Source organism: Oryza brachyantha, chromosome 2 (genome assembly GCF_000231095.2).
Source record: "Oryza brachyantha chromosome 2, ObraRS2, whole genome shotgun sequence".
Taxonomy (NCBI): Eukaryota; Viridiplantae; Streptophyta; class Magnoliopsida; order Poales; family Poaceae; genus Oryza; species Oryza brachyantha.
Window position 1 is genome coordinate 3322246 of NC_023164.2, and position 13374 is coordinate 3335619.

The 13374-nt window shown below is 41.5% G+C and overlaps 3 protein-coding genes across 3 annotated transcripts; all 3 read right to left on the bottom strand.

Moving 5' to 3' along the window:
• Positions 1–1650: 1650 nt before the first annotated feature.
• On the bottom strand, positions 1651–2443 carry LOC121053561 (zinc finger protein KNUCKLES-like). The gene has a single exon (XM_040521015.1). It carries the CDS (start codon positions 2441–2443, stop codon positions 1859–1861), a length of 585 nt encoding a protein of 194 aa, XP_040376949.1. The 3' UTR covers positions 1651–1858.
• Positions 2444–4542: 2099 nt separating this feature from the next.
• On the bottom strand, positions 4543–7198 carry LOC102703842 (proteasome subunit beta type-3-like). Its single transcript, XM_006648315.3, has 7 exons — positions 7121–7198; positions 6805–6986; positions 6596–6703; positions 5992–6081; positions 5046–5130; positions 4844–4938; positions 4543–4721 (listed from the first exon to the last, which is right to left on the bottom strand). Exons 1-7 carry the CDS (start codon positions 7124–7126, stop codon positions 4673–4675), a joined length of 615 nt encoding a protein of 204 aa, XP_006648378.1. The 5' UTR covers positions 7127–7198; the 3' UTR covers positions 4543–4672.
• A 2015-nt stretch (positions 7199–9213) lies between these two features.
• LOC102704122 (probable receptor-like protein kinase At1g80640) lies at positions 9214–12815 on the bottom strand. Its single transcript, XM_015833346.2, has 10 exons — positions 12183–12815; positions 11394–11570; positions 11067–11311; positions 10835–10967; positions 10672–10735; positions 10478–10574; positions 10275–10377; positions 10078–10196; positions 9824–9913; positions 9214–9743 (listed from the first exon to the last, which is right to left on the bottom strand). The coding sequence occupies exons 1-10, from the start codon at positions 12481–12483 to the stop codon at positions 9579–9581; spliced, it is 1494 nt and encodes a 497-aa protein (XP_015688832.1). The 5' UTR covers positions 12484–12815; the 3' UTR covers positions 9214–9578.
• Between the last annotated feature and the right edge of the window lie 559 nt (positions 12816–13374).

The following is a 13374-nucleotide window of genomic DNA, read 5'->3' on the forward strand; positions in this document are numbered from 1 at the left end:
GTACTTCGAGATATTTTTTGTTGTACCAGAGCAAATCTCTATAACAAAATCTGAGCAGCAAAACGAGAAACCACTAAATGAATTAGTTCTTTTATAAATGAAATCTCAAACAAATATAGACGTAAAACATATGCAAATCAATTTCCCATTTAATCTGCAATTAACACTATGATCTGACCGGTAAATCCAATAAACTTATAATTAACGTCGCTAGCAAAATTGTCAAACGAGATCCAACATGATGACACAAAGATCCCGGCATGTCGCTTGGTTTCTGCTCATACCAAGCAGCTCTGTCACCCAAATTAATTACTGCATTAGCTGTGCCGTTTGAATTAGCTAAGCTGCAAGCTAGGGTTTCTTGCAGGAGCAGAAGAGATGGATCAGCCCAAAGCTACAGACAAAGAGTAGTACAAAGCTGGAGCTTAATTTTTCCACGGATTATCTCATCTATCTCATCAGGTACATGTGACGAACCCTTGATTAATTTAGCTGCTTAAATACGTTTACAGTTACATTATTTAGCATATCTGATCCATTTGGTTAATTTATATCTGTAGCACCCCGTCTTCGCTAGCCCGTGTACCTATTTTTAAAAATTAAAATGTATGCATGCGTGTACACATCTTCTGTTTTTTTTTACCAGTAATGGTAGTACAGCTTTCGGCATCAGCACTAATTATGCACATAGTCATATTCCTAGATATCGACTGTCAACTCTGCCCATAAGATATTACTGCCTCCAGTTTAAATATATTTATTGTTTTGGATAAAAATATGGTCTTCAAATACCACTTTCATCATTTGTTTTTCTACGGCGATATATATAATTATGTTAATAAATATATGCGCTACTAGACTTGGGAACAAGCTAGAGTGCTATAGGGGTGAAACCATTAGAAAAATATGCTTTATTGAAAAATATTTATGTGATTTTATTGAAGTACTTCTAAATATTAATCTATACATATAGTCTTAATGTTTCTTAAATAAATATTTCAAAAGTTATTTACATTTAAAGGTATAAATGTTTGACATAAGTCTTTTCTAAAATGACAAATGCTATGGAACCAAGACGAAAGTACTCACTCTATTTTTTTATGACGCTGTTGATTTTTACGTCATGTTTAACCATTCATCTTATTAAAAATTATATAATTAATAATTATTTTATTATAATATAATTTATTATAGAATCTTTAAGTATGACTTCTAATTTTATATATTTGAATTAAAATTTTAAATAATACGAACGGTCAAATATAAATTCAAAAGTTAACGATGCTGTATAAAAATGTATAAAAAAGAATGGAGGGAGTAATATGGAAGGGGAGGAATTAAACGGCGTCAGTCTCTTTCAATATGTACGTAACCAAGCATGCGCACGAGTGTTCCTTCGATAAGCTATGTTTGACATGGATCATCTGCTTTCTTTATTTTTTTTTACTTTTTGTGAGAAATTAACTTGTACTAACTTATAGCTAAGCTTAGTGCCACAAAGCGTACAGTCTGTGTAGACTGTAGGTTGATCTTATGCGAGATCACTCATCTTTCCAGAAGATCACTGGGCTAATTAGTTTCAGATGAACTCGAAAGATTCAGAAAATTAAATGGCATGATGCCTCATGCAGTCTGGTTACATGGCAAACATTTTGATCTGAGACATAGTAAAAACATATAGCTGCAAAATTTACATGGTAGCTTAGTGTTTATATACATCAGCAGGCCATGACATGATCAAGAATGTAGATGCAAGAAGAAAGTATTACAAGAAGGTCATTTTTGAGCAGCAAAATTATGTCCATGTGTGTTTTAATTAACACTTGCAAGCAAAGCAAGCAAGCTTTGCATTGCAAGATCACAGTTTTAGCGTCAAGTCGAGCAGGCGCGTGTGATCCTCTCCGTCGCGCGGGAAGTCGACGATTCCACCACCGTCCCACCACCGCAGCTCGCGGTCGCCGGCGGCGAGCGGCGGTGTCGCCTTCGCCTCGCCGCCGTGCGGCGGGAGCGTCCACCCGGGCGAGGGCGACACGAAGGCGCCGTGGATGGCGAACGTCGACGGCGCGTGGCCGGCGCCGGCGCCGGCGGCGTGGCGCCTGGCGAGCGTGCGCTCCCGCTTGTGCGCGTTCTGGTGGCCGCCCAGCGCCTGCGAGCTGTAGAACTGGCGCCGGCAGTAGTGGCACGCGAACAGCTGCCGCGGCTCGCCGTCGCCGTCGTCGCCGTCGCCTTCCCCGTCCTCCTCGTTCTCCTCCACCGCCGGCGCCACGGCGAGCAGATGCGCCGGCGCCGATGACACGGCGGCGCCCACCGTGCCGATGAGGTCCAGCTCGACCAACCGTAGCGCCGCCGCGGCCGCGGCCGCCATGCGACGGCGGCCGTCGTCTCCGGCGCCGACGAGCCTCACGTCCCCTCCTCCTCCGGCCAGCTTGCTCATCCCTTCCATGGCACCGCACCACCACGACACAGCTTGCGAAAATGGCGAGATGATGCAGTGCAATACTGCAACGCAAAAGATCGTATATATGTAACGCAAAGTCTATGCAAGAATGGATCAAGCAAATGATACGATGGCATGGTCACGTAACGTGTGACAGGGACATACCCCCATGTCAATGTTTTCATTTTGTCATTAAAAAATGGTATGCGTTTCACAATATATACTAATATCCTATCCAGCGAGGAAATTAAGATGTAGTTATTGCACATTACTCATCTTAATTTGCTCCTAACTAAATGTTATTTACTTGCGATATGCCTAAGATTAAAAACGACAGACTTATGTAGATATGAATTCAAATTGGGGCCGCGTTCGTTTGTATCGTAGATATCCGGCATAGAAAACGTAATAATATTAGTACATGATTAATTAATTATTAGCTATAAATAATTTAAAATATATTAATACGATTTTTAAGTAACTTTTCTATAAATTTTTTTACAGAAAACATATCATTTATTTAGTGGTTCGGAAAACGTTGGTGTGAATAACAACAAGAAAATCTGGCTTAAGCAAGCGAGGAGGAAGAACAAGCCCTGGTTCGTGTATTTAGACCATGTTATTCTCTCATTATCAATCAATTAAGGATTAGTGTGGATTATAGCGGATATGCTTATCAGACTACCCGACGATACACAAATTGGTTTGTGTATTTAGACCATGTTATTTTCTCATCATCAATCAATTATGGATTATAGCAAATACGCTTGTCAAGCTATTTTCGTGTAAAAAAATTATAGAAAAATTATTCATCTGATCTTTCTAAATAATCTTTTTAAATTTTATTATAGTTAATTTAATTCGTTTATACCATCGTATAGTTATCATAAAATCATCTAGAAAATTCAAAACTTTTATGATAAAAGAACACCTTAGTACGGATATGTAGAGAAGAGATGTAGTGCACATGATGTTCTCACACCCTATGAAAACCGGAAAAAACCAACTGCTTCCCTCACGAGCAGTACAATATGTTCACGAGAAAAAACATAACAAATAAACAACTTTTATTTTCTACTCGATCTATCCATTCCCAATAACCTATAAAATAATCAATATATAATATACTGTAACTCAATATCTGAATGGGTATATAAAATAATCAATAATATAACTCAATGTTCCATTGTAAAACACAGACTAGTTTAGTGAAGTTCAGTCTGTCGACGGTACGCATGTGTTGGCTCAATTCTAGTAAAATCTTAGCGAGGTTCTCCGGTTTATCAATCGCATACGTCTTTGCACTTCCAGTTAACATATTTATCGCTGGAGGCTCATAGATCTTATTATCACTAGCCTCCATCCAAAGGACGAACCAATAATTTTAAAAAAAAGGAATGGTCGTTTTCCAATTATTTTCCTTATATTATGTTGGAATAGTACGGACAAACACTACAAAACAAAGGGATCATTACTCCATAACAATCAATTCAGCAGGCAAGCAGAATCACAGAATGCTTCCGGTGAGGGGAAAAGAAACGGGTGGTCGGCTCGGCTGACGCAACGGAGAAAGCCGCTCGTGCGGGCGACTTCTCCCTCCCTCTCTCTCTGCGTACAAGTTGCAGAGATGAGGCAAGTGACGGCGACTTGGTGTGGATATGAGTGATGGGATTTAACACTAATCCCTATCCCCAACTGAACAATAAAAGTATTAGTTGCAAAAAAATTAAATACGATGAGGAGTCGAACATTGTATCAAAAACTAAAAAATGAACTATTTTAGGACGGAGGAAGTATGAATGATGGGATTAACACTGATCCCTATCCCCAACTGAAACAATTGTTTCCAAACATTCTATCAGCCATGATAAGATAAATCCAGGGGGAACCATCATTCCGAGCAGGTGTAGCTGACATGTCAAACAGATCAAAAGCAAATTATGCAAGTCCCAGTTTCAGAAAAAGAAAATTGCAGTGGCGGCTGCAGCAGCAGTTTCTTGCACGGTCGTGATGCAACATGCGTGTGTTTACCTTCTGGATGTTGGATAGGAATGCAGGAGCGGATGTTGGAACACCGAAACGCATCAAGATATCTTTCATGCTGTGATGTTTCTTGGGAAGTAAATAGACCACATAGGTTTTCCTAGTTCTGTAGGCAGTTGTACTTGTACAGGATAGGTGACTGAAGGAAACCAGAAATCATCTCCTACATGATCTAGGTCTACGGGAGAGTACTCAGTCCATCCTTCCCTTGATCACACTCTCCCGAACCTCCGTGGGAGTCCTGCAATCAACAAGACAGGAGATCAAATTGGAGTTTTAGAAAGGGCATCAGTGGCATGAGAGTCCTCATCTGAACTCCCATGTTGCGTGCAGGCGCAAACACAATTTATATACAGAACTTACACGAGGAGAACATAGCCACCCCAGCCACTCAGACAATCGCGATCAACTGAAGCTTGCAATGCTTGTGAGATTGTCTCAAATAGTTCTTCCGGTTCCTTCACCAACAAAATTTGTGACAAAAAATGTCATGTTTACAGTGTTCAATAAGATAACCACAGTAAAAATATCATCCTGCAGACAGCTTTCGTGTAAAGAAACTAACCATGCCTGGCTTATACATGGATTCACAAGCACCATATAGTGATTCTGAAGCAGTGCCAGAAACCACAAAATCTTTCGCTAGTTCCCTGCATACAGGAATCACCTTTGATCAGACTGGACCTTAAGATGTACCCACCCCCATTTCATAATATAAGACATTTTAGCTATACCAAGATTTATCTATTGATTAATGTATATTGTAGGTATACATATCTAGATTTATTAGCATCCATATAAATCCAGGCATGTTAGAAATTCTTGAATTGTGAAACGGATGTAGTATAAAGACCAGGCAGTAAAACGTAAAACAGCAATTTACAAACTGAAAGCAGGTATCATAAAACGCTACAATGTTATTAAGTGTTATTAAGAGGTTAGAGGCTTATTATGAAGAGGAGGATAGGCTACACTTGGGGAAGTAATACAGATATACCATCTAATTTAACAGTGTGACTTGTTGTGGGGCCGGTGTTAAACCCTACAACCAATACAAACCCACCTAAATGACCTATAGGTCTATGCATATGAGCCAAAGAATGAAAATGACAAGTACAATCAAACTTAACCTGAGATTCAACTTGAATAATTGGACTAAACCAGAAGCGTCAAGGATTACGTTATTGACTCCTACACACATTCCCAAGTGGGACAACTCTTGCAACATTTATCATTTTGCCAATAACACATAGTGCATGGTATTACCTCCATTTCATATTATAAGATGTTTTAACCCTTTCTAGATCCATATGGGTGCTAATGAATCTAGACACGTATATAAAACATATTTATTGATCCATGGATGAATTTAGGTAGGATAAAAACATCTTGTAATATGGAAAGGAGGGAGTAATGCTCAGATCCTTAGATCAAATTGAACTTGGACAATAGAATAGTCAGCAAATGGCTAAATGAGTCAGAGAGAGACCAGGAGTATAATTGATACATACTTGGCACCAAGGCAGTCCATCGTACATATAAATGGCTCGTCGTTATCTCCTAACCCAGCAATAACTGGCTGGCAGAAGTATGGTCCAAACCTACACCATGGAAGAATTTTTTAAGCTATTCACTTCAGTTAATGGACAGGGGAAAAAAATACAAAATACAACAAAAGATCTGTCAACTTACAATAACTGAAAGATTTTACAAAATTGCCCTATACATTTCAAGAATTGAAAGATAGGATTTGCGAATCACATTTGATGTAAAGGATGTGTCGTAACAAAAAAAAAATGTACAGAGGCTTCAGCACAATGAGAATCAAAGCTGAATGGCTAATACCTTGCCATACAGATCAGAGCGAATCAATTCAACAACCAGTCCCACCGAATAGTATCAACAAGTCCCAGTCTCTATCATTTTTTTACCAATGTCCAGGTAAGGATTAACATAATACAAGGCTTGCAAGAAAGAATTCGCACTGAATCCTACCCAGTAAAGTAATGTTTAATTCCCATGCTATACAATGGTTCCACTTTGCTTGCACACGAATCAATATTTGAACGCCATCGTCATAGCAGAATGCCTGCAAATAGAGATAGCGATTCTCACCTTCTCTCGTAGAGGAGCGCGGAGACGAGGCTAGCGAATGTCTGCGGCTTCATGTCCCTCTCCTCCCGCAGCTGGTACAGTTTGTGCCTAAACACCAGCCGCTGGTACCTGCGAACAACCACGAAGGGCGCAATAAAACACCCAAACCCCTCGAAACAACCCAATCGCGTGCGCACAAAGCAAAACCGGAGAGCATTCGAGATCCCCACAGCGTCTGGGCGTCGGTGGCGAGGCCGGACAGGCCGATGTAGAGCTTGTCGTGGACCTTGAACACCCTCTGGAAGTCCGTGGCGACCGTCTGCAGCTGCACCCCGAGGCGCCGGTCGCTGGCGATCGCGAAGCAGTTCTTCCCCACCATCGCCACCACGGCGCTCCCGTTGTACTCGAAGATCTGCGCAAGGCCCCCCGCGGATCAGAGGAGCACCGAGGGCTAAAAACGCTAGGGTTTTGTGGGAGCGGGGCAGGAGTGGGGAGAACCGAGAGTGGGGGCGAGGGAGGGAGGGGGGCGGTCGCGGGGGCACTCACCGACATGGCCGGCGCCGATGGGCTTGACGGCGGAGGCGGCGGTTCCGGTTGGTCTCCGGCGAGCGAGGGGAGAGAAAAAAAACGAAGCGGGCTGCGTCGAGACGAGTGCGATGTATAGTAGAGATACGCACATGGGCCCTGGGCCCACCAGTGGGCCCCCAAATTGTTATTGATAAAAGCCCATCTATTGTTAGCAGGCCGAGCCCATTACTGATGGGCTCATGCTGCTTGGAGGCCGAGTTTTGTGAGGCTCATATAGAAGCAAGGGTGTTCTGGTGGGCCTTGTCCACAGTAAGGATTTATTTCCTCCGATTTTATGTCTATATTTGTTCTTACTAAAAAATTATGCAAATATTATTTATTTTATTTTGATTTATTTTTTATTAAAGAAATCTTGTATTTTTATATTTAAAAAAATAAATAAGATGAATAGTTAAACGTCAATATTAAAAATCAGAGTGGGTATATTTTTGTAGATCATTTCGAGAAAAGGAAGAGGGATTGTGCAATGGTGTTTAAGTCACTCCCCAAAGTTTGATTTACAACTGAGGAGAGTGATATTGGACAAATTCCGTCGAAACTAAATATTTCAATTTTTTTATGTGCCCCTTTGGAACATCCATATGGAGTTTGTCGGGAGCATTACATGATGCTGGAATTCATCCGTATTGTTCTCTTTGTATTTTCTTTGCTAACTCAACTGAGCAATTTAATAATATTTACTCGACTGAAGGTCTAAAGTTTAATCCTCAATCAAGACAGCAACTAAATTAGGCCTTATCACACTAATTTTGAAGCTATTTGTGGGCTTGTTAATAACCGTGTTCAACTCCCGGCAATCACGTCATACACCTTTTTTTTCGTAATTATTCGACACCAAGTTTCACGAGAGGTCTTGTTTGGAACCCATGAATATTCTTCCTTTTTATTTTTTATTTTTGAAATGGTGCAGAATTCAGAAAGTTCCTGTAACAATCCTCATTTCTTTTCCTTTGATTCTAAATGAAGACTTGAAAAATAAATTAGGCATAAAACACACACACTATTCATGCATGGAGGTTAAGTGGGAAAGAGGACATGACTAAAACTAACTTTTAATTAAACTAAGCATAACCACATTGACTTCTTTTTTTGCATGAACAACTCACTTGCCTTTCAGGTAGAATAAGACATTCCAGACAAGGACAAAAAACCATGGTGTTCTGCCCCCCAACACCATAGGTGCCAATAATAATGCATTTGGTCCAAGAAGACATAACCAGCAGTGTCACATTAATCCCTACTTGCTAAAGCAGGTATGGATGTGAGGCCTCCAACAACCTCATGAAAACACTATCTAATTATGCAAGAGACATGTCCCCAGGGTCATTGCACAGAAGTTGCTATATGACACTCCTCTCTTGCAGCCAATGACAGTGCAACCATATGGTATTATGATATTGTCTTAATTTCCTACCTAATATGCACATGCCCATTAGTTCACTTTGTTTTTCCTAGTCATGTATAGATCCTTTAGTTTTTTTGATTAAGAGGTTAGTTAGGCTTGGATATTTGAAAAGGGTCAGTTAATCTACCAGTGATTGTGATTCCATTTTATACTTTTATATTTGGGACGTGTACTTGGTTAACCTATTGCCTCAATGCATCATGTTTCACTAACGAATGGGTCCATTAGATTATATTATACTATTACCAGCTAACCTGTTGCTGGTTTATGCTGAAAAGCACATTGTGAATAAGACAGCTGAATACTAGTACTAGATATCTCTATTCACAAAGTACAGTAAGTAGAGGTCACACTAGTCACTATACCTACCAATCATTATTTTGTACAATCTACTCAGAACATTCTGTACAAGACTTGTGCTCAATACCACTACTAGCTAGTAGAAGTTGATGCACTAAAGTCCAAGAGGATGAGGAGATTGACTTCAACCAGAAAGATCAAAGTTACCATAGTCTATTGATGGAAACCTGGATAAAAGGTAATTTGTGAACCATATGCAAACTGGCATCTGATTCATTCTTCAGTTGGCTTAGAACTTGATTATCAAAGGGAAAATAAGCACATGAATTAGTAGACACCATATATGTGAGTATAAGACACAATGTGGCACATTGAGCACGGCCAAAGATTTTCTTCGATGCTATTGAGTTACAGTGTGAAAATCTTTCATATTTACAGCAGTTATCAGATCCAATGTGGGGGAAGGGGGACAAACAGTGTTTACTTGCTTCTTTGTACAGCCTACACAAACCCAGAAAATCTATCAACTGAATCAAGTTGAAGGTCACTAGGTTGGGTTGGGCACACTCAACATCAGGCAAACACCAAGGAAGGCAGTTCAAGCAAGGAACAATAGCCTGCACTCAACACCATAAGTTATCTGAACCAAATTGGACGATCTGGACTCACTGGATCACCACATTCCAATCATATGCATTTCCTTTTCTTTTCTCAACAAGGAGAATGCTTGCGAGTTGCGCAAGGCGATTCTGGGGAAACCCTCAGTGTCCCTCCAAGCTCCATGGGGACTAAGGGGATCAGGGAGTGGAGCACATCTGTGATTAGTGGCCTGTAACTTGGTTCTGGCTGCACACAGAGTACAGCCACTGCAGCAACCTGCGAAGTAGCGAATCATGTCAATCTAATTAGTTGAAAAGACTTGGATGAATGGAAATAACAATGAAGAGGGAGTTTACTTGGTACAAGTGTTTCAGATCCATTGTGTTCTTGATCATGGGGTCAATTATATTAGGGAGCTTTGATCTGTCAGTTAGTTGAGGCATTGCCTGCATTTGATTTTTCCATTTGTCAGATGCCAATGAATTAGGCAAGTGCAACTGAAGTGCCTGGATTCAGGCGATGAAACTTGAAAATAGTATATGCATATCAAAAGAATGACTGTTTTTTAATTGAATAAAGTTCAAATGTCAAATATCAAAATGTTCAGTACCCATGTAACAATTGACTGGCACTGAGATTGTGCCGTCTTCTCAACGGGCCGCCTCCCCAACAGAAGTTCAAGAAGTACTACTCCAAATGCATATACATCACTCTTCTCGGTCAACTTCCCTAAAATTCATGTAGTTGCAAGTAATTAAAGTAGAGGTTAATGTGAGACAGGAATTTAGTCTGTATAGGAGAGCATACCATCTAATAAGTACTCAGGAGCTACATAGCCCAAAGTCCCAGAAAGCTTCAGATTCCCTTTGTTGTGATTCCCACTGGTCACTGCAAGGCCGAAATCCGAAATCTGCAAACCAAAGAGGATCAGTGAATGGATTTGAATCTACCATTTATATGAGTTGATTGACTAATATTTCAATTGACAAGAACTAAGATAAACAGCATACCTTAGCATTGAAATCTGAATCTAAAAGTATGTTAGACGACTTCAGATCCCTATGGATAACTGGTGGATTGCAGTGTTCATGAAGATATTCTAATCCCCTGTTTAGTTTAGTTCACAGATGCATATGATAGGAATCAATGATAACAGTATAATAATATATTAAGTCATGCAAAGTGAATGAAAATGGATGCAAACCTTGCTGTGTCAAGAGCAATCTTCATCCGAATGTACCAGCTTAGGGCCGACCCATGTGATGGTCCTAGAAACAAACGCACAGATTAAAAATGGATATTTTCACCTGTATCACACTCACTACTCTGCGGAAACAATTGAGGAAAAAAAACGAATTAGATGCTACCATGAAGTTGTGCTTCCAGTGATCCATTCTCCATCAGCTCATAAACAATGAAACGGTTCTCTTCATGAATACAGAAGCCCAAAAGGGACACTATATTCAGATGCCGAATACTCCCAAGTAAATCCAGCTCATTCTGCCAATTCAGATAAAACCAAAACAATTTCAGCAAGAAGACAGATCTCATCAAGAACAAATTTCAGGACATGGATCAATGGATAAAAACAACCACAACCTCAAATTCCTTCCCGCACTCCTGTCCCCCGCGGCCAAATCTCTTAACAGCAGCAACAAGTCCTCCTTCAAAACTGGCCTTGTACACACACCCAAACCCACCAGCTCCAAGCAAGTTGCTCTCACTGAACTTGCCGGTCGCCGCCTCCAGTGAATTATACTCCATCATCGCGACAAGTCCTTTCTTGTTAGTCTTCATTGAGTTGAACTTGGTCAGCATTGGCACCAATGCAACCCTTGCAGTATCTGAGCAATGCAAGTAATTCAGTGACTTGAAAATTTTCATGGATACAGGAACCAGTTAGTCAGGGCAAGAAAAAGGCCCAACCTGAGCTGCTGCGGATGTCCTTGGAATCATGGGCTCGGCGAGAATGCCGGCACAGAATGCAGGCGTACAATACGGTGGCGACGATCGTCAAGCCGGCAATGGAGGCGAGGGCGACGGCAATGATAAGCTCCTTGCGGAAACGATGGTGTTGCCTCTTCTCCACTGCCGCCACTGCACCTGTGCATCACAGAAGCAAACAAAGTGTGTGAATTAGAGCACCGAGGTTTCAGTGATCACCAAATAGAGAAGATGTGCAGCTACTAGGTCCGGTCATTTGCAAAGATCAAACTTTGAAATTTTTTAGGTAAAACCTTTCATGTACAAAAAAATTGGATAACCCCGTGATGAAAAAAAAAAGGAAAAAATGGAGTACAACCAATTTTTGAGGCAAAAATATATTGGCGAAAGAATGTTTCTTTTTCTTTCCCAAGATTGGGCAGCGTGAAATCTTGTTCACCATTCCAAAAGAACAAGCACTATATTCAATTAAAATTCGTACCGAAGTTCACGAAACAGCACTAAAGCTATGCGCTTTGTTCAAACTTGGTAGAAACTAGGATCCCAAGGTGCACTTTTCCCCCACCAAATCAGCAAAGAAATGTCTAAAACGGGGAAGAAACAAAAAGATAAACTCCGCCCTAAGATTTGAAAATTTGCCAGAGAACACAAAATTCAGCAATGCGGCTGGACACGGCCGATATTATGAGCACACAAGAATCCAAAACACGGAGAGAGCAAGAGAGAAAAAAAATGCAATCTTTGATCCAGCTGTACCGGCCATCAACCTACCCAGGGGAGGAGAAGGCGCCGCGGCGGCGGCTGCAGGAGTCACGGCGAGGCTGCTGTTTGAGGCGACGACTCTGCCGCTGCTGGTAGCCGGAGCCGCAGCCGGAGCGGGGGGGACAACCGGCGCCGTCGTCGGTGCCGGTGAAGGCCCCGGAGAAGGTGAAGCCGGCGCCGCCGCCGCCGGCGGCGGCCGGTGAGTCCTTCCATTTGCCGGCAAGGGGCAGCACAGCACCACCACCAGCAGCAGCAAGAAGGGGATGGAGATGCAGGAGGAGCACGGGGGCGTCAATGGCGGCGGTGGCATTGACTCCCTCCCCTCTCTCTCTCTCTCTCTTCCTCGCACAATCTCTCTCTCTCTGCCTGGACCTGGAGAGGAGAGGAGACAAGGGCAACAGCAAGAACACAAAAGCCTGTGCCCTTCTGACAAGATACCATGCAAACCCAGGGAATCCAAAGAAAAACAAATGCAGATATGGTGGTTGTCCTCTTCCCTCCTCTCCTCTTGATCCTTGTGTGCACTCCACCCGAACCAACGATTTGCCTGTTCTTGATCTTGGGAAATGGAGAAGGAGATGTCAAAAAGGGGAAAAAAAAAAGCTTTCGTGGTGCACGGACGAGTTCCTGTAGGGTATACCGCTTCCTCCTTCTCCCTCTCTTCGCTTCTGCTTGGGTTTACATTTATAAGTTAAAATTTAATTTTTAAAAAATTTATATATGAAATTGATTTAAAATTTTTAACTATAATTTATTTTTTAGTCTTGATTTTTAAATCTATAAAAATATATATATATATAATTATTATAATCAAATTATTTTTTTGTTACTTCATTTTTAAAAAAGTCGGACAATCACACCTAGTACTGCTAGTACTCGAATTGATCTCTGAAACCCAAAAAGAAAAGGTGAAAAAAATAGTCATGTGGCAGTTGCCAAAAGGCAATGCATTGTGCCTTGGTTCCAATGGCGAGCGATCAATCAGCTCTCTCCCTCATTTTGCGAGTCGCTGTTTGGGGGCGGTACATGTGCAGTGAAGTGCAGGGCAGCCACCTTCACCAACTTCAATTGATCAGTTTTTTCGTGCCACCTCCGCGATTCCCTCCCTCCAATCCGGCCCACCCTCGGTGCGCAGTTCTCTGGCCAACCAGGCGATTTTGCAAGAGTTAAAAAAGTTCAAAATTTTGTGGCACTGGCATAA

Coding starts and splice junctions, on each gene's coding strand:
- LOC121053561 (XM_040521015.1), bottom strand. CDS start 2,443: ATGGAAGGGATGAGCAAGCTGGCCGGAGGAGGAGGGGACGTGAGGCTC.
- LOC102703842 (XM_006648315.3), bottom strand. Junction 6,704..6,804: donor GCCACCGACGCCCAGACGCT/GTGGGGATCTCG, acceptor GGTTGTTCGCAG/GTACCAGCGGCTGGTGTTTA. Junction 6,082..6,595: donor GCGCTCCTCTACGAGAGAAG/GTGAGAATCGCT, acceptor TCCATGGTGTAG/GTTTGGACCATACTTCTGCC.
- LOC102704122 (XM_015833346.2), bottom strand. CDS start 12,483: ATGCCACCGCCGCCATTGACGCCCCCGTGCTCCTCCTGCATCTCCATC. Junction 10,968..11,066: donor AGTGCGGGAAGGAATTTGAG/GTTGTGGTTGTT, acceptor CTGAATTGGCAG/AATGAGCTGGATTTACTTGG. Junction 10,736..10,834: donor ACTGGAAGCACAACTTCATG/GTAGCATCTAAT, acceptor GTTTGTTTCTAG/GACCATCACATGGGTCGGCC.